This window comes from Triturus cristatus, chromosome 10 (genome assembly GCF_964204655.1).
Source record: "Triturus cristatus chromosome 10, aTriCri1.1, whole genome shotgun sequence".
Classification (NCBI taxonomy): Eukaryota; Metazoa; Chordata; class Amphibia; order Caudata; family Salamandridae; genus Triturus; species Triturus cristatus.
In genome coordinates, this window is record NC_140593.1 from 670,425,656 (window position 1) to 670,446,642 (window position 20,987).

Below are 20,987 nucleotides of genomic sequence, written 5' to 3' on the forward strand. Positions count from 1 at the left end.
TCCCGGCTCTGACTCCGACACAGGCTGACCTGTTAGATAGGAGCATCCGCGTTGAGGAGGTAATTGCTGCCATCACCCGGCTGAAGCTTGCAAAGGCTCCCGGCCCAGACGGCTTCCCAGCCATCTTCTACAAAATGTTTTGTGCCCGGCTCGCTGCTCTTCTCACCCAACTTTTCAATTCCTTCTCCGAACCCGGGGCGATACCTCGGGATCTTTTAGAGGCCTCTATAGCAGTAATACCTAAGTCGGGGAAGGATAGGACTCAGTGTGGTGCATACCGCCCCATTTCCCTCCTCAATGTAGATCTTAAAATATATACAGGGATTTTGGCCAATCGTCTTGCACCCCACATGCCCGGACTTATTGACCCGGACCAGGCGGGTTTTATTCCGGAGCGCCAAACATCGGACAACACAAAGCGTGCCCTCCATCTAATCGAGAAGGCTACTCGCACGGAGGGAGAGTATATGCTACTTACAATCGATGCCGAAAAGGCATTCGACAGAGTTCATTGGCCGTATTTGGAGCGGGTTTTGCAACGGATGGGCTTGGGAGAGAAATTCCGCACCCACATATTTAATTGTTATAAGTTCCCGTCTGCTTCCGTCCGGGTGAATGGCTTTACGTCCACTAGATTTCCGATAGAGAGAGACACCAGACAGGGGTGCCCTCTGTCACCCCTCCTTTTTGCCGCCTACATGGAACCGCTGGCCCAGCGGATTTGGCAAAATCCAGCAATCTCTGGGATCAAGTTTGGGGGTTATGTCCATACCATCAGTCTGTATGCGGATAATGTGCTGATATCATTAGCTAATCTATGCAATGCGCTGCAGGCATGCCTAGCGGATTTGGACACCTTTGTGCAGGCTGCGGGGTTTAAGGTCAATACCGACAAATCGCTGGCTCTTGATCTCTCGCTGTCACGATCCACCCGGGAACATCTTCAGAGTCTGGGCTCAAGAAACAATCCCATATCTGGGGATTCAGCTGGCGTCCACCCTTCCACAAGTCGTTTCTATCAATTATGCCTCCTTGCGTCGGAAGATCCATAGAGAACTTGGCCAATGGAAGCATCACTCCCTCTCCTGGCTGGGTAAAATTGCAGCGGTCAAGATGACCATCTTGCCTCAAATTCTCTATCTCTTTCGCACCATTCCTCTACATCCGCCCCCCGGTTGGATGCAACAGACGCAATCAGAACTTGCCCAGTTCATATGGCACGGCCAGAAGCCGCGCATGAAGCGGACATTGGCAACTCTGCACCCGCATGGAGGCGGCCAGGGAATCCCCGATTTACAGCTTTACTATCAAGCAGCCCAACTGCGACATCTGGTCGAATGGAGTGGCTGGGAATCAGAGAACCATTGGTTGTTTCAGGACCAAGCAGTAGCAGCGCGGCCTTTGCAGGAGATCCCCTTTTTACGCAAACAACATAGACCCCCTAACCTGTACGCCTCATATATTACCTGTGTTCCTCTTGAAGTGTGGGACCGCACTAATATTAAGCACGATCTCACTCCCTTTCCCTCCCCGCTTACTCCTTTGCTGGACAATCCTGACTTCAACCCGGGAATGGACCAGGTGGCCTAAGCGGGATGGAATCTGGCGGGATGCCGATTTCTGTACCATCTGTATGGGGCGGACGGCTTTATTCCCTTTTAGCAATTCAAACAGGAGTACGGGCTGCCCGAGTCGGAGAGGCTCAGGTATTTGCAAGCTTGACATTGGGCGCTTAGTGAGCGAGTTCGCCCGGCGGCTGATAGACGCTTTTCCCCCTACGAGCGATGGCTCATTAAAACGCACGTCGGATAAACAACTAATCTCAGACTTGTATAGGATGCTACAGATCAGACTTGCACACATGCACAACCCCGGCAGGGTGCGTTGGGAGAGGGAGCTAGGCAGAACACTCATTCACAAGGAGTGGGAGGGTATCTACTATAAGGCCCGACATTCAGCTTATCACACGGGGCTCACTGAAACTCTCACTAAGGTGGGAACATATTGGTACTACATCCCAGAACGTCAACATTCAATGGACCACAGGAGGGAGGCGAGGTATTGGAGGGGGTGCGACCATCTAGGCACATTGGTGCACCTGTTGTGGGAGTGTGAATGTATTCAGCCTTACTGGAAGCAGGTGATTGATGAGGTAGATAACCACTTTAACACTGTGCTACCACGATTTCCAGTGTACATTCTGCTAGGTCTTCCAAACCCCTTGACTTACCCGCTTCGATATCGTAGAGGACGGCAAATGGCAATAGCTCTGGGGTCGGCGATACAGAACATACTTACTCACTGGCATACCCCCACCATTCCGACCTTCACAGGTTGGCTGTTTCGTTTGTGGTATGTTCTTGGAATGGCGAAACTCACACTGACTATGGCGGGCGAGCGCTCCAAGTATGGAGAGTTGTGGCAGCCCTTTCTGGCCCTCTTGGCTACCGAATTTCGAGAAGTCACCTGCCCACGCTATCTACGTTTATTACGCCTTGCGGACACACCAAAGATGGAGGGGTGAGGAAGTCACATCGGGGGATCAGGAGGGTCTAGAGGGTGGACATGGAACAGGGGTGGGGGTCGGGGGGGTTCATGGAGGGGAGGGTTTTTTTTAAATTTTTTTATTGAACTTAGCTTTTGCTTGGACTTTGTGTGGTTGCCTTTTTCAGGGCGTGTACCCGCGGTCAGGAACGCACTTTTAAGTTGGCTTGTTCAGTCACATGCCCTACGCCAGCATGTTTTGGATAGCTCAACCTGTCAGGATTGCCTTGTGTGTTTTTGGAAAATTCAATAAAAGATTTAAACCATAAAACCTAGAAGTCACCCCTATAGCAGGCCTTTACAATCCAGAGGGTAGGGTGCTTGGTTCTAAGTGAGAGGGTTCCCCTGCATGAGCACGACACCCCTGCAGCCTACAGAATCTATTCTCCTGAGTCGTCAGTGAAGGAGCCACATACTAATATAGAGGGGCATTACATGACTGCGCAATGACTATCTTGAAAAAGCTGCAACAAACCCTATCATGTTTGGTGTCAAACTTGTTGGAATTATACCCTAACACCGTTACTGGTGTGGGATTTATGATTCCACCCACTGGCTCTCAGTGTTCCCGGTACCAGCCTTCTGGTCACGGACAGCACAAAATGGTTGCTGCCGACCAGAGACACATTTCTGCCCTCCTGCTGCTGAGCCAAGCTCGAGCAGGGGAGGGCAGAACAATAGGCATCCGGTCACAGGGAGGTGTGATCACCTCCCAGACAGGATTTAGTGTATTAGGGCTGGGTGGGTGCGCTTGCCAGCGCCTGAAAGTCTGCACGAGGGGTACATTTGGTGTCCCTGTGCATAGTCCAGTTCAAACCAGTCCTGGGAGCCATTGGCTCCCTCTCTGGCGTGAAACTGGACAAAGGACATGGGAGTAACCTCCTCCCTGTCCAGACCCTTCCCTCGGAGGGTCCCCTAAATCTTCCTAATCCTCTCCTTAGGGTACTTAAGGGCTTGCCTGGGTGTAGGTCCCTAGATTCGCCTATATGAGGTTACGCTTTGTTATGGAGCAGTATTGCTCGTTGGGTTTCTGCAGCTATTGTCTTTTGCCACAACAAAACAGGAAGACCATTGTCAGCAAAGGTTACGGCGCATTCTACAAGAAAAGTGGCGTGTTCACAGTCCAGTTTGCCAGATTTTTGTTATCGGGTATTTGTAAAGTGGCAACATGGGCAATGACCATACTTTCACCAAACATTATTGTTTGGATTCTTCATAGAAGGCTGATGCAGTGGTTGAGCAAACAGTATTATGTTGCCTTTTTTCAGTAAGGTACATAAATATTATTATTTCCTACGTTTCAGGTTTTACAATGTCTTAAAAGTTTTCTGTTTGAAATATACAAGTTTGTTGTTTCTCTTTATAGTTGACTTCTTACATCTTGGTTATTTCTTTACATAAGAGTGGTTTTGTCATACCCACGTCCTCTTTTTTGCTTGGTACTGCTTACTAGTCTTATTGAGGCATATGAATCTATAAAAGTGTAATACTGGAGAAAAAACAAGTTACTATATGTACACTGTGCTTCCCCAGTATTGATATTTTTCATAGATTCACTTACATCCTCCCACCTTCCCATTGAGGCTTACCACTCTGGATACCTCTTACATTCTTTTCCTTTAACACTTGTGCTCGAAAATGAGGTATGGTGGCTTGCAGGGTACGTCACTTGACTTATCTATGGCTTTCAGTTCTCATGTATAGCAGTTATTGTTATTATTACAGTGGGAATCCCACCATGACGACAGGAGTCTAGCATGTAAAGCTATGAAAGATATTAATCCTGGAGAATCACAGTGTAAGGGTAAGTAACTCATTTTTTCCCTACCTGAATGGTGTGAAATTAAGATTCTACTCTAAGAGATGTAGGCTACTATTATACTAGTTCACATACTTGCAACAATTGCACAGCTCTATCAATAGGCCTGGAGTAAAAAGAGAGGGCACATACATATTTAATGAAACTTATAAATAAGAGTAAATGAGTTTAGAGTTTTTATATAGTGCAAAGACCCTAGAAATATATTTATTTGTTAGCCGAGCAGGAAGAAGTGAGCCAGAACCTTTGATTGTGGTCTTTGATGTAAGGGCCTGAAAATCTTTGATGCCGTCAGATATGACATCTTGATTATCTTTAAAGCTATTGTTGCTGGATAAAAATATGTGATGTATACGTAGAGCTTTGAAGTAAGGTTTGTATAACAGCTTTGCTAAGGGCCTTTGGAGTACAGATTGCCTCTGAAGCTTGCTTCAAAACACAGGAGGTTGGTAGTTTCTTCTTGGTGCTTCTAATGTTCTTCTGACCTTGGAATTGTTTTTAATTTTATTTTGACTCAGAGGCCTCGTCAGACTCCTTTATTAACAAAGACCATCCCAAAAATCTCTTTGACGTCCTCTGGGCATTCCGATGTGGCCTGCATTGTTAAGGGGGTAGATGATGATGATGATGAAGCACCAGAAGCTTACCACAATGTCCCTGCTCGAGTGAAGGCTGGAGATGATGGAGTCCATGTGTATGCCCACCCAGGTGGTGAGGTCACCATTCACAGACACAGCATCAGCTCAGATGAGGTATGGAATCAAACGATCAAGATGAGCACAAACTGCTTTCAGTCCGAGAATGCAAAACTTTTGTGGTTTGCATAAATGTCATCACATGATCACTAATGCTTAGCATTCAAAATTTTCATCTTCCAATCTCTCTGCTAATTGTATAGACATTTCTATCTATGGGTGCTGCATCTTTACTTTTTTTCCAGTCACTTTTATATTCACACTTTATAATGTTGGTGGATTTTTAGGTCATTCACACCAAGGAGATCAAACCAGAGAGCTTATCTGGAAAGAAACCCTTGATGAAAACGGTAAGACGTTCTTAAATAATAAACCACCCTTTTTGTGTGCGGGATGTAGCTTGGGAATTGTGTGATAATCTAGGTTTCAGGAGAGCGCAGTCCCTGTATTAAAGGCATCTCTGATGAAAAAGGGAGCGTAATAGTTGAGAACCAATACAGATTTCCTTTCCTAATCTGTAGTGTCGAAGTCAGAGGGATGTAGACGGACTCCTCTGTTTTGGCCTGGAAGGATCTCAGCCTTAAGTGCAGAGGTGAAATACAGTTACAATCGGACAGAGGGTTTTAGTGTAAAATGAGACACAGAAGATGGTCTGTTATAATGTGAAATGTGGACATTCCCCTGAGTGCAGAGGATGAGTTCAGCTGAAAATAGAATGTGAACAGGTCCCACCGGATCAGTTCTACCTCTCCCTATGTTTAACAGAACAAGCTTGTAATCATGTATGCATGGCACAAGTTCTGGTGCCATGTTTGCAGGTGAACAGGCATAATTGTGAATTTTATTGGGTAAGAAAATGAAAGCAGTAAGAGAGACTCTGCTCAACATGGGACAAGATGAGTTCTGGCTTTAGATTCAGTTTCTGTGGATCAAAGAAATTGAATATTGATAAAGGTATCCCCATACTATTATTAGGCAGTGAAATGCTAAGGTTGTCTTCTGGGGCTACATCATATTTTGGGATGTGGGTAAATGAGGGACTTCCAGGGTACAAATGCCATGGAATTATGTGAAAAACTTCAGAAATTACATTACAAAAGAAAAATTATCAAATTCATTATTTGCCTTATTCCTGTTGCACTTGTTTTTTTTGTTTAATGTATTTTATTGGAAAAACATGCCCATTTATTTTTTTGAGGAATAATGGGTGAATTATATCAAGTACTTGGTTGTGCAAAAATATTCGAATTTCCCACTTTCATGACATTGAACATTTTGCCCTCTAATCATAATTCATAAACTTTGGAAAAATCCCACACCTGAAAATGTGTAACTAAACAACAACAAAAAAACGACGAAATCAAACTTTTCCTATGATTTATTTTTCAGTGAGTCTGAAAGTTGAGAGAGAGCCTGATGTGGCACAACCTTCATAGAAAGCACTGCATCATCGACAGTTTCCTGGCAACTCTGCTAGGGTTTCTTAGTGTGAATTGTTGTTTTTTCCAGCTGATCTTGTCTTCTCTGGTTGCACCTCCTTTCTTAATTTCCCTCCAGACTTTGAAAAAGTGCAAATCAGGATGTAGGTGGAAATGCACCCACTGTGCATTGGGTTTTACTGAGCGTCAAGTTCAAAGCTGGAGTGAGTCCTAGCCTTGGCCTCTGTGTCACCTATTCTATAGGCCCTGGGCACCTGATTTAGTAGGACCCATCTGGCCTGCAAATAAGAGGCTACTGCGCACAGCCAAAGGTGATGCATAGCTGTTAGAGTTAAATAGGGACAGCAAAGAGCCTGGCCTTATGGTCTGAATCCATTGAAAATGGCCAAAGGTCATACACTGCAGAGTTAGCTGGGATGTGAGATAGATTTAGTTCCTGGCCATGGTTCAGGCCCATCTCCAGGTGGCCATGTCTTATGGACAAACTCTTTGTGCAGCTGCGTTGATTGGGAAAGTGCTAGCTGCATTATACATATTTTTTTAATTACTTAAAAATCTTTTCTAAAGTTAAATTACCATTGGATTTACTTTTGTCAAATTACGTTTTATTAAAATAAAAGCTCAAAAATGACACCAGGGTTAGAATGCAAAACTGGATAATCACTGAAATTCTCCAGCCATTGTAAACGGCTCAAACTATAACTCACAACTGCAGCATGTGCTTTTCATTACATCACACACTACATTACTGATGACATCTCAAAAGGCATCATTGATGGTGTCACTGATGATATTGATACCAGCACTGTCTGAGCAAGGATAAATTGTGATCGAGGTTTTTTGTACAAGTCCAAGTCCATATTGAAACCTAAGTCCCTGCACAAAGACCTGCACTGAAGTGGTTGGCACCCAACCTGTGACTGTGCCCTACACCCAGCCATCAGGTATATATTACCCATTGTACGCTGCCTTCAGCTTTCTTCCTTTTTGTTCTTGTTAAAACGGAAAATTGTGATTCCACAGAGCTAGCTGCGCATGTTTGTCAGCCATTCACAGTAGAAACTGGGCACACGATGTCTCCATAAGGGGGCATTTAGCTGGTTAGTTGTTAACAGTTTGTTTATAACTATTTCTACTTTTTAATATTTGTCCTCTAAAAGAATAGAATGTTGGTCATCTTGATAGATGCCGTTTACGCCTATCCACTATTGGGACATGTTTAGGAAATCTATTTTCTATGATTGTTGTGATGAAAAAAATCTGGCTGTTGGTCTTGCAGACTTTTTTGACATGGTGTGTTTTGTAATGACGCATGGTTTGAGTGGACTGACCCTTAATAAATAAATGTACCCTTTTTAAAAATATAATTTGAACAATGGGAAATTGCACTATTTTTCTCTTTCTTTCTTTATAAAAAGTGTATTCGATTGAAAAAAACAACCATAAAAGAATACAATACATATAAGTATAAAATCATCGCAATAATACATTTACACAAAGAAATGCCAATCAGAGCAACTAGTCGGGTCTCGACCTCATAGACTTAAATGCAGCTTGTAAGAAGCATAAAACAGCAAGCTTGACAAATACATTGGGTAGCATCTGTAGGTAAACCAAGGCCTGGCCGTCCTTAAGGAAATTTCAGGACTTCAACATGGAGACTAAAAATTGCTTCCAGTGCCTACTAAAATAGCAGCAAAACATAGCGAAGTGTGGGGTGTCCTGTGAAGACCTATTGTTGCAGCTGCAGGGCAGCCTACAATCAGGCAAAGCCCAACCACTTGGGGAGGCCAGGAGATGGTGAAGAGAGTTGAGCCTGGACCCGGCTAAAAGAAACCTATATCGCTGGTGGCTAACATGGGCTAGATAAGGCTCCATGCCCTGAACAATCTTCAGAAGCATGTGACCCGCACCAAGGGTTTCTGCAGCTCTCACTGTTCTCTTTCCAGCAAAGCCTGACCCAAGAACAACTTCTTAACACATTTCAGTTCACGAGAGGACAGCGTATTGGGATCTGTAAAAATATCCGATCTCCCAAGGTAGGCAAAAGCCGGTACAGCTTCAGATTCTGCCTAGTCCAAACCTTGATCCAGCACAGGAGAGGGTCAAGTGCCACTCTGCCCATCAAGTGACCAAGACCAAGCTCTGCATGCACTAAAAACGCGGGGATGCAGTGAGGTACCTGCGCTACTTGACGTAACATTGATTCTCTGAAATGGATCTTAGCCAAGTTTGCATACCCCCAGACCTCACTACCATGCAGTTACTGGGACACACATTTGGCTTGATAAATTTTTAGGAGGACCCTCGCTGACCAAGACCCTATCTTGCGTGCAAAACTAAAAACCGCCCCATAGTTTTAAGAAATTCAGATCTATTTCCCTCAATTAATGGCTTCCAGTTATTCTTTGCATCAAATAGGTCCCCCAGATAGGGAAAGGCCGAGACTTTACCCAAAGTGTGATTTGCCACATTAAAGGGCTTAGTGCTAGTGTACTTCTGACCGGCAACCATAAGGTAGGATTTTCAAAAGTTGACAGACACGTCCAGATCCCCCATAAAGGAGACAAACATGACCAAGAGTAAATCCAACCTCCTAGCCATGCAGGCCATGAGGACTGCATTGTCTGCGTTTAACAAAACTGGAAGGAGTCTAGCACCTACCCTAGGGTAGTCAACCTGAACTTTAAGGAGGGCAGACTCAAGCTCGTTCACATACAAATGAACAGGATTGGAGTAAAAATTAACCCCTGCCGTACACTGCTACTAGTGGGGGAAGACCGGGTACGCACCGTGCCCTGTGAAAAACACACTGAGGCGGAGATATCAAAATGTAGGTTAGCTAAAAGGGCCACAATATTCCGTTCCACCCTAGTCTTGGAAAGCAAGGCTCAGAGTTTAACAAGGATAACCCTGTTTAAATCAGACATCTGGTCCATAAAAGCTAAGTGCAAAGATTCAGACCAGGCAACTGTGTATTTATTGATAATGATAATTCGTGATCGCCAAAATAACGTTGCGGTATCTACTTAGATGCTGCCCTGGCGCGCTGAGGTCAGTTCTTTATTTTTCCGCGCCAGCCAACGGGGATCCGGGGAGACCTTACTCTTTTTTGACCTAGAGTTTTTTTCGACTTTTTTTTTCGAGTCGTTCGACTCCTGGTGCAAGGGATGTCACATCAACGGACTGGCTTCAAACCTTGTGACTCCTGTCACAAGTTGATGTCGGTCATGGACCCACATCTCGCGTGCCTCTGGTGTTTGGAGCGCGACCTTGACCCAAAGTTGTGCTCCGAGTGCCGGGCCATGAACCCAAAGTAATTGCGGGAGCGGTTCCCAAAGCATCTCGAGGCCCGGCAGTTCGCTCCGTGCCGCTCGAGAGGTAGTTCACGGTAACAGTCGCGGAGTCACCACCATCACTCCTCTTCGAAGTCTTCGGGTAAGTCGAAGCACAAGAAGAAGGCGAAGAAGCACCGTCGCTCTTTGCCTTCTCTCTGTCCGTCAGCCGACGCGACGCGGGTTACGGAAAGTAGTCGTCCAGCTCTGCCCACAGAACCTGTTGGGTCGGCTCCGAGCTTCCCTCCCTTCCCGGTAGCCGGGGCGACCCCAGCCCAACTTCGTAGGTTTTACGAAGCCCTCCACTCCATCTTTGGGTAGCCCGACTCCGCTGGCGCGCCTTCAGGCCCCGTGGACTCGGCTGGGGGTCCTAGGCCTTCGATACCGGCGGCTCCAGTGCCGCTCAGCCCCCAGGGATCCAGGCCTGGATTCGGATCGGCGCCTGTTGACCTTACAGCACCTCCTCCCGCATTGAATCCATTGGCGACACCTCCGCCCCCTCCAACGCCGGTTGTGCCCCAGCCGGCGTCGACCCTGGCCTCCACCTCGACTTGGACACATAGCCGAGCCGGCATCGACCGACGCGGTACCAGTGCCGACCAGTACTTTTGTACCTCTGTTCTATCCTGACATTCCTTATGGCCCTGAGTGGCAGCCAGAGGAGGGTAAGGAGGACTGGGAGTGGTCTATTGACCCTCTAGCAGACCACCTGGAAGAGCCAGACTGGAGAGAGGAACTGGGTGAGGCCAGTGGTCTGGATACATCCTCAGACCTTAGCATGCTTTCTCCCCCTACCGTCGCTACGGCGGAGGGAGCCTCCTACGCTGTAGTGTTGCGTAGGGGGGCTGAGACCTTGGGCCTTGAGGTACCTACGGTGGCAGTCAGGACTAACCTCCTAGCTGAGGTGCTTCAACCAGCAGCAGCCTCTTTGCAGCCCCTGCTGCCGTTCAATGAGGCCCTCACAGACATCCTTCTAGGCACCTGGTCCAAGCCCAGCACAGGGGCTCCTGTGGATAGGATGATTCCCGATGCCACCGCCCAGCCCCAGGCGACCCCATTTTCCTCTCCCAACACCCTACCCCTGAGAGATTGGTAGTCCATGCCTCAACGTCTGAAGGCGCGTTCCTTACTGCTCCCCCAGATAGGGAATCCAAGAAGATGGGTCATTTTGGGAAGAAGATGTTTTCTTCTGCCAGCTTAGGACTGCGGTCGGTGAATACTGCATGTCTCTTGGGCCGTTACACCCACTCTATGTGGGACTCAGTCGTGCAGGTGCTGCCACAGTGCCCGGAGAAGGCCCAGGCCGTGCTCTCCTGTGCAGTTGCTGAGGGTAGAGATGCAGCGAAGTTCACCATATGATGTGGGCTGGACACCGCAGACTCGCTAGGCAGGACTATTTCAACGTCGGTAGCCCTGCGACGCTACACCTGGCTGAGGTCCACTGGCTTTTCGGGTGATGTCCAATTGACTCTTTTGGACATGCCCTTTGATGGCTGTCGCTTGTTTGGCGACAAAGCGGACAGCGTGCTCAAGCGCTTTAAGGATTCTAGGGCTACGGCCAGATCCTTGGGTCTCGCTACCACCTCTAGCCCTGCGCAGTTCGCTTTTTGCCCCTTTGTGGCTACGGTAGTGGTGCCCCACCACGTTCCGCCCGGAGCCACAGACATGCGCAAGCTGTCTAGCCTCTGCGCGGCCGTCGACGTGGGACCCTGCGTCGTGGGTCTGGGGGCCAGCGGATGGCCAGTCCACCAGCACCCCCTCTACCTCAGCCTCCAAACCTTCCTAGTCTGACTTTTCAGGGCCACCAGTTGCCACTGGGTGGCAGGATTCGCCATCACCTCCCCCACTGGCACAACATCACGTGGGACAGGTGGGTTTTGCAGATAGTCCGAAGAGCCTACTCCCTCCCCTTCAAGACTACCTTTTTCTCTTGGTTAAGGGAGCCATTGAGCTAGTCTCTGTGCCAGAAGTAGGTAGTGGTGGTTATTCCCACTACTTCCTGGTACCCAAGAAGGACAAAGGCATGCGTCCTATCTTGGATCTCAAGGACGTCAACCGCTTCCTCCGGAAGGAGAAGTTCAAAATGTTGACATTGGCTCAGGTCCTGTCTACCCTCGACCCTGGAGACTGGATGGTAGCGTTGGACTTGCAGGATGCCTATTTTCCCATCCCCTCCTGCCTGCCCACTGGCGTTATCTGCGGTTCATGTGGGCCACAAGCATTTTCAGTTCACCGGGCTCCCCTTTGGCCTTACCAGCACTCCCCAGGTGTTCATGAAAGTGATGGCGGTGGTCGCAGCACATCTGCGCGGATCAGGGGTTCCAGTCTTCCCCTATCTCGACGACTGATTGTTGAAGGCGAGTTCGCCCTAGGCTGTTGTCTCCCACCTCCAGACTATGGTGGACCTCTTGCATTTGCTGGGGCTCACTATCAACGTGCCAAAGTCACACCTGATTCCCTCTCAGAAGCTCCTTTTCATCGGGGCGGTTCTGGACACATCTCAGTTTCTGGGTTATCCTCCCGAACAGCGAGTCCGGGATATTCGGGCTATGATTCCAATCTTTCAGCCTGCATCACAGGTTTCTGTCAGAATGACCCTGAGGCTGCTGGGCCTCATGGCCTCTTGCATCCTGCTGTTGGACCATGCCAGGTGGCATATGCGGGCCCTGCAGTGGGACCTGAAGTTCCAGTGGGCACAGCAAGATGGGAATCTTTCCGATTGGGTCCAGATCTCGAAGGGCACTGCACACCAATTGCAGTGGTGGCTAACAAACCAGGATTTGGTTAACGGCAGATCCCTCTTCCTTCCCCAACTTGAGTTCACAGTGGTGACAGATGCATCAATTCTGCGGTGGGCAGCCAAGTGGGGGAGGCGGAGATCAGAGGCCCCTGGTCTCCGGTGGAGCCGGACTCCACATCAACCTTCTGGAGCTCCGGGCGATTGGTCTTGCACTGAAAGCATTCCTTCTGTCAAAGTAAAAGTGGTACAGGTGTTCAAGGACAACACCACTGCCATGTGGTATTGCAACAAACAGGGCGGTGTAGGGTCGTGGACCCTCTGTCAGGAGGCCCTTCGTCTCTGGAATTGGCTGGAACATCAGGGCATGTCTCTGTTGGTTCAACACCTGGTGGGTTCCCTGAACGCCAGGGCAGACTAACTTGGCTGCCGGCGCATGATGGATCACTAATGGCGTCTTCACTTGGAAGATGTGCAAGGTCTCTTTCAGCAGTGGCAAGAGCCTTGGTAGGTTTATTCGCCACCGAAGAGAACGTGCAATTTCAGAAGTTCTGCGCTTTGGAGTTTTCAAGGCGACACTCGCTAGGCAGCGCTTTTCGTCGCGAGTGGAGTTGCCTGTGGTCCGGGGAGCGCCAACACCGGGTAGAGTTCCAGGTAGAAAACAAACCGGAATGAAACACCAGAAACTACGTTACGTCAGCCAGCCACACCCACCTCTCGTATTTTCCCACAGCAAGGCGAGAGGACGGAAGGAGGAGGAGTCAACCCCGGAAGGGGTAATCTTCAGCCGCTGAAAAGACACCTGGCCCAGGAGGGAGGGTCTCTGATCGGAGAAGGAGTTGGGAGTCGAACGGAGAACCAGGCGAAGCGGAGAGACGAGGAGAGGAACTGCGTCGAGCCGGATCAGGTCGGAAACAGAGACGGAACCGAGCCGGAGGACCAAGAAGACTGCTGGAGTGAAGATTGGTGTTGTCCCCCGGAGGAGGCTGTGGAGCGGCTGCAACTCAGGAGAGTTGCGGCGGGGCCGGTGAGTGACGGGGTTCAAGGGGGAGTACAGGCAGGGACTTTGGGGGGAGGAAGGAGACTAGACGGAGGGAGAGGGGTGGAAAGGGTACGGGCGGTTCACATGGGCACTGACTTTATTATCCCTGCCCCACCGTTGCTCCTCCTGAGCTCAGTTCAACCCTCCCCATCATGCCGTTTTCCTGTCGCACTCTCCGTTTCCCCCCCTCACTTCACACCCAAGAAGCTTGGCGCATTGGCTTTAAGCAAACCACTCGCCGCCCTCACATTCGTGAATCGTTTGGGTGAGAAACTTGTTTCCTGAGAGCAGACCGTTTAAGAACACACTGGTGAGGTGACGGGTAGAATAATGCCTGCATAGTTTGAGTGAACCCAACACTGACGGCCCACTATTTCCTCTCTTTATGAGCCTTCGGGAGGATCCAACCACGGCAGAAGAATCCAGACAGAAACCATTGAGCTCCAGCTCAGAGGAAGATGAAGAAAAACAAAGCTACCCCAGTACTCTGCCACGGATAGAAGAACCCTCACTGATAGGACACAAGACTTTCCCAGTAGTGAAATCAAAGAGTATTCTTCCTGACAATAAAAGTATCTCACGTGGAAAATATATTCAGCCTCCGTGTCTGTATATCCGACCCGCCCTCCCACATGCAGTCTTCTATACGCCTTTCCACCTATACCACTTCTGCCAAGAGTGCTGAAGAAGATCAAGCGTGACCTGGCCCAAGTAACTCTTGTGGCTCCGGACTGGGCACGAAGAGTCTGGTATCACGAGCTCTTGAACATGGCCATCGATCCTCTCATCAGACTGCCTCTTCGGGAGGATCTTCTGTCGCAGCAGCAGGGGACGGTCCTCCACTCGAACCTGTCCAGCCTCCACCTCCTTGCGTGGAGATTGAGCGGCGACATTAGACAGCTTTCGTCCTTCCTACCGAAGTCTGTAACATTATCTTGGCAGCCAGGCATCCCACCACCAAAACGGTAAACACCTGTAGATGGAACCAATTTGTGGCATTCTGAACCTCCTTTCCTGGCTGTTCATCCGGACAAGGTTGTCCTTCGCACTAGACCTTTTCTTCCCACAGTGGTTACCTCTTTCCTCATAGGACACACCATCACTTTGCCCACCTTCTAAAGCGGAGGAGAGGCTCCATCATCTTGATCCAAAACGTGCGCTTTCATTTTATTTGGATCACACAAAACCATTCCGGGTGGATGATCAGCTCTTTGTTGGCTATGTGGGCGCCAAGAAAGGTCTGGCCGTGCAGAAACTAACCATCTCTCAATGGGTTGTTCTTTGCATTAAAATGTGTTATTCCTGGGCGTAAAAGGAACCTCCAGTAGGGTTGCACCCCCATTCCACCAGGGCGAGGCAGACACTACTGCTTTGGGACGTGGAGTCCCCCTTCATGACATCTACCAGGCAGCCATGTGGACTTCGTTGGATATGTTCACTAAACATTACTGCCTGGACAGCCAAGTCCGGAGAGACGGCTTCTTTGGCTGCTCCGTTCTTCAGGACTTCTTGGAGGCAGCTTTGTTAGCAGACCCACCTCTAGGGTTGGTATTGCTGGGGTATCTATTCTAAGGTAGGGAATCCATAACTAATAGTCTTGTTCAGATGAACAAGTTACTTACCTTCGCAAAAAATATATCTGTAAGAGACCTATTAGTTATGGATTCCTTACCGCCCCACCCATCCTCCCCATTCTGCAAACTGAGTTCTAGAGTAAAGGGACTCCCTTTCAGGGCCCTAGTTTTATGTACCAGTGGTCAGTGTCTTGCATGGCTCTGGGCTTCTGGCGTGGAATGTCATGTAAAGATCTGACGTCAGTGCGCAGGGGCGAGGTCTAAGTAGATACCTCAACATCATTTCGGCGATCATGACCCCAATGACGAACTCGGAGTCGACTGACGCCACCTACTGACGTGTGTGGTTGCTGCTGAAGAAAAACTCTCCAGATACAGTCTGACGCCTAGGGGTAATTCTAAGGTAAGGAATCCATAACTCATGTATATGCCTCTAACAGATATATTGTTACTGAAGGTAAGTAACGACCCCGTGCAGTGTTGCAATACAAACAGTTCCTTACGGTGACGGTTTTGAGGAGCCCCAAGGTGAACGTCCTCGATGTCCAGTGTGTTCTAATGCAGTTGTACTGTTGGTTCTGGTGAAGTGTGAAAGATCAGAGTGCTTTGGAGAGCGTTTGTTATCGCCCAGGTCGGTGGGAGGCTATCTTTTTGGTGAAGGGTTCACAAATCTCCTGGGGGCGAGTCCTCTGAGGCATCAGGTCCCAGTAGTTGGATAGTTGTTTTTGACAATATTTGATGTCCGTGACCCATCCATGGTTAATTATATTGAACATCTTGGCCAATCCAAACAGCATGTTAGAGATGGCTAGTTTGCTATATAAGGATAATGCATTTGTGTACACATTAATTCTGTCGTAGACCTATGTAAGGAGATTATTCACTCTCAATTTCCATGCCAACAAAAAAAATCTAGCTACCATAAACACAATCAGTTCACTTGTATCACTGTTCAAAAGTCTGATTGCATCCTGGTAGTTACTAAGCCCAGCGCATTACGTGATGGGATAATCCACTTTATACGAGGTCTTCGATATTGGGCAGTACCATTAGGGATTGTCCTTGTCCCCCTTCTTGAATATCAGCACAATCATAGCTGTGAACCACGAGGGCATCACTCTTTCCTGAAGCCGCATTCAAGACCTGGGTCAGGAGAGGCCCCCAGACCTCCACTTCGGCCCTGAACAGGTCCTGGGAAATTCCGTCTGGGCCAGGGTCCTTATTGCAGGTTAATGCCATGATGCTCTTGGCAACTTCTTCCAAACCAAAAACCAATGGGGCGCTAGCTGGAACTACTGCTGCCCTGTCATTGACCCCATGCCCCACCCCTGGTTATAGACAACTACAAAGGGGTCGACCCACTGTTGCTTAGGAATATGATGGCATAATGCTGAAACAGAACCATCCGTAGAGCAGGGTCTATTTACCACTTGCCAGAAGAGGGAGCTGTGTCCACTCTCACATGCCTGACAAAGATGCTGCCAGGCTATCTCTCTCAGAGTAGGTTTACTGGTGTCTAGGGCTTTCTTATAGGCCTGCCTGCACCCTGCTACCAGTCTCCTGTCTCTTGGCGACTGCTTAAGTGCTGCCTTCAGCTGAAAAGGGACCTTGCACAGTTCCTCTCCAACCATTTTGGGTCTTGTGGGCCCGTATTGGGAGCCGCTATCGTCAGTAGATTAAGAACGCCCTGAGTGATACCATTAAAAGCTTGCATGACCTCCCTTCCCACAGCCTCTATGTTCAAACAAATGGCAAACTCCTGCACACACTTGTCAAAAAGGGACGCTTTAAGGTGCTGTGGATCCACCTGAGACCACAGTTAACCCTTCTACTCTTGATCCACCAAGGAAAGCCCCCTCAGAATCCCTCCCCCTGAGCGGGAAGAGGGGCCGTAAGAACATCCAGGGGCTTATAGGGGCAGATGTATCAAAGAACAGTTTTGCGATTTTCTTTTTTTTTTTTTTTTTTTTTTTTTTTTAGAGAATCGCAAAACTATTCTCCATGGGTGCGGGGTAAGCCTCCCCGGGCACAACGGAACCCTGTCCCTGGCCTTTGGCAGAGCGGCAGGCCCAGGGCTGGAGCAACCGACCCGGGGCCCCTGGACCCAGCCGGTGCTCCCTGGCCTGGGCATGCAGGGGAAGCCTCCACGGGCCTGCGGGACCCCGTCCTGGGCACCCTGCCACGCGGCAGGACTGAGGACGTTGCCTGGGGTGGTGATGCCGCCCTCCCTGGGGACCTCAGGAGGGGGGAGTCTCCCCGGGCCCGGCGGAACCCTGTCTCATGCCCCCTGGTGTAGCGGCAGGCTGGGAGACTGAGCCCGGGTCTCCTGGACTCCGTCTGGGCTACTGGGCACAGGAGATGCCTCCTCGTGCCCCGGGCACCACACCACACATTTGCCCAAGGGATGGAGCCCTGGCCTGGGTAACATCCTGGCCATCCGGATGCCGGCTGAGGACCCCCTGGCCGAGAGGGGTTCCGGAGTACCCTGTCCCTAGTAATCCGGAGGAAGGGTACCCCCCTTTCTGGTAAACCGTGTGCACCGCGAGACTGGGGGGACCCAAGGCACAGATGTGCCCGACCTCCTGTAGCCCTGGATGGGATCAGGGAGGAAAATGAGCCATCATAGGGACTTCCAGGGCAGCCCGGCCATCAGGTCGTCCCATTGGAAAGCATTGCGTGCGACCAAATGCAGAGGGGATAGGTGCGACCAGATGGCCGGGTTTTAAAGTCGAGGCCATCTGGTCGCTCTGTGCCCCAACGAAAGAGTGAGTTGGCAATAGGGCATGGAGGTCCGGAGACCCGGGGCCCCAGCTTGGCCTCAGCCTTGGGGGGCTGCGAGGAGGAGCAGACAGGCCCCCCTAGCCCCCGGACACCTTGACAAGCGGGGGAATCAGGGGAGGCCCGCAAGGGACTGACAGACCCCCGTTGGTAGAGCGGCAGGCCGAGGGACGGGGCCAAGGGCTGGAGCACCCGATCAGGCACGGCAGGGCCCCTGGATCCAGACAGGGATCCCAGGGCCCAGAGGCACAGGGAAAGCCTCCCTGGGCCTGCGGGACCCCGTCCCGGGCATCCTGCCACACGGCTGGACCGCGGACAGAGCCCGGGGTGGGGAGGCCGCCCTGGGGCCCCCTGAACCCAGTCGACCAGATAAAGCCTCCCGGCGGGGCCCCTGGACCCAGCGGGGGATCCCGGACCAAGAGGCGCAGGGGGAGCTTCTCCGGGCCCACCGGACCCCATCCCAGGCACCCTGCCACATGGCAGGACCAAGGACGGAGCCCGGGCTGGGGAGGCCGCACTCCCCGGGGCCCCTGGGAGCCCCTGATCCCAGTCGAGCAGAGGGAATATTCCGGGCATGACGGAACCGGGCCTTTGGCAGGGCGGCAGGCCAGGGGACGGGGCCCCTGGGCTGGAGCATCCAACCTGTGGCCTGGCGGGGCCCTTTGGACCCAGCCGGGGATCCCGGGCCCAGAGGCGCAGGGGGGAGCCTCCCCGGGCCCACCGGACATCATCCCGTGCACCCTGCAACGCAACAGGACCGAGGACAGGGCCACGGCCGGAGCTCCTCAACCCAACTAAGCAAGGGGAGGCTCCCTGGGCACAACGGAACCCCGTCCTAGGCCTTTGGCAGAGCAGGCCGGGGGACGGGGCCCAGGGCCAGAGAACTGGACTCGGGGCCTGGCGGGGCCCCTGGACCCAGACGGTGCTCCCAGGGCCAGAGGCGCAGGGAAAGCCTCCCCTGGCCCGCCAGACCCCATCCCGGGCACCCTGTCACGCAGCAGGACCGAGTACAGAGCCTGGAGTGGGGAGGCCACCCTCTCCAGGGCCCTCAGGGGCCCCGGCTGTAGGTCCTGAACCAGCAAGGGGAACCTCCCGGGCACAACGGAACCCTGTCCCAGACCTTTGGCAGAGTGGCAGGCTGTGGGGACGGGGCCCAGGGCTGGAGCACCCGACCCAGGGCCCCTGGACCCAACCGGGGCTCCCAGGCCCAGAGGTGCAGGGGAAGCCTCCCTGGGCCCGCGGGACCCCGTCCTGGGCACCCTGCCACGCAGCAGGACCGAGGACAGAGCCCGGGGTGGGGAGGCCACCCTCACCGGGGAACCTAGGAGCCCCTGAACTCAGCCAAACAGGGGGAGGCTCCCCGTGCCCACAGGACCCTATCCGTGGTAACCTGCCACGCGGCAGGCCTGGGGACGGACCCCGGGCTGGGGCGGAATCCTGGCCCGTCCAGCTGCCGGCTGAGGACCAGGCCGAGAGGTGTTCTGGAGTACCCTGCCCCTACAAATCTGGAGGAAAGCTACCCCTCTTTCTGGGAACCCGTGCGCACCGCGAGACTCAGGGGACCCTAGGCCCGGAAGCGCCTGACCTCCTGGAGCCCTGGCTGGGTTACGGGAGGCAAACGAGCCCTCATCTGGACTTCCAGGGCAGCCCGGCCATCTGGTGGCCCCCTTTGAAAGCATTGCGTGCAACCAGATCGCCGAGGGGAAAGGTGCGACCAGATGGCCGGGACCGAAAGGACGCCCGCCCTGAGCAGAGCCTTCGCGGTAGGGCTCCCGCCTTCCCACGCAGGGCTCGGGGGCTCCGCGTCCCTGGGGGCTCGGGGACCCCGGCTGGGCCTCAGGCACGGGGGGACCACCGGAGCTCTTGGGCCCAGACTCCCGGGGTAGGACTGCCCGGTACCCATGGAGCCCGTCCCGGGGACTTTGCCACGCTGTGGGCCGGAGGAGGGAGCCCTCCGGACTGAGGAGAGGTGTTGTCCGGGCATAGCCCATCTGGTCCACGGCAGAGAACCGCCTACCCGGGAATGGTGTTCCGGCGGACCCTGCCCCTAGTAATCCGGAGGAAAGCTACCCCTCTTTCTGGGAACCCTTGCGCACCGCGAGACTCCGGGGACCCTGGGCGCGAACGTGCTCGACTTCCTGGAGCCCTGGCTGGGATCCGGGAGGCTAATGAGCCCTCATCGGGACTTCCAGGGCAGCCCAGCCACCTGGTCGCCCCATTGGAAAGCATTGCGCCCTACTAATCCAACACCTTCCCTACTGGACTTGCTCTAGATGGCGCTCCAACCTAAGGAATATTCCAACACTTTCCCTACTGGACTTGCTTTAGATGGCGCTCCAACATAAGGAATATTCCAACTCCTTTCCTACTGGACTTGCCCTAGATGGCGCTCCAACATAAGGAATATCCCAACACCTTCCCTACTGGACTTGCTCTAGATCGCGCTCCAACCTAAGGAATATCCTAACACCTTCCCTACTGGACTTTCTCTAAATGGCACTCCAACCTAACGAATATCCCAACACCTTCCCTACGGGACTTGCTCTAGATGGCGCTCCAACCTAAGGAATATTCCAACACCTTTCCTACTGGACTTGCTCTAGATGGCACTCCAACCTAAGGAAAGAATAGTTTTGGAATTCTCAAATTGCGATTCTCTAAAAATCGCTATTTGAGAATCGCAAAACTATTCTTTGATACATCTGGCCCATGGTCACTAAAGGGACTATAGAGGATGTTAAAGTTAAAAATGAGTGGTAACAAAGGGACAGAAGCAAAAATAAAATCAATGATCAACATTCAGCCCTTCCCCTTGAAGGTAGGAATGTTGGTAGGATTGGGAGAGTAAACCAATTTGTCTAGGGCAAATACCAAGTTGTACGAGTCCAGGATTGCACGAAGCTCAAGGCCTCCTTAAAGTGGATAAAGTGGAGTCCCTCGGAGAGCAAACACTTGGGTTTTGAGACCTCAGGGCCAAGAGGAGAGTCACATAAGGGGCAATTTAAATCCCCCCGCAAGCACAAT

At 51.4% G+C, this 20,987-nt stretch overlaps 1 protein-coding gene across 2 annotated transcripts in view; it reads left to right on the top strand.

Annotated features, from left to right (window-relative positions):
- The window catches only part of WDR90 (WD repeat domain 90), a 1,426,420-nt gene that overhangs the window by 183,894 nt on the left and 1,221,539 nt on the right, over nucleotides 1-20,987 (top strand). For both annotated transcript variants that reach the window (XM_085628141.1, XM_085628142.1), the window contains exons 9-10: nucleotides 4,882-5,115; nucleotides 5,346-5,408. In XM_085628141.1, the coding sequence (XP_085484267.1) occupies nucleotides 4,882-5,115; nucleotides 5,346-5,408 (297 nt within the window). The remainder of the gene's footprint in view (nucleotides 1-4,881; nucleotides 5,116-5,345; nucleotides 5,409-20,987) is intronic.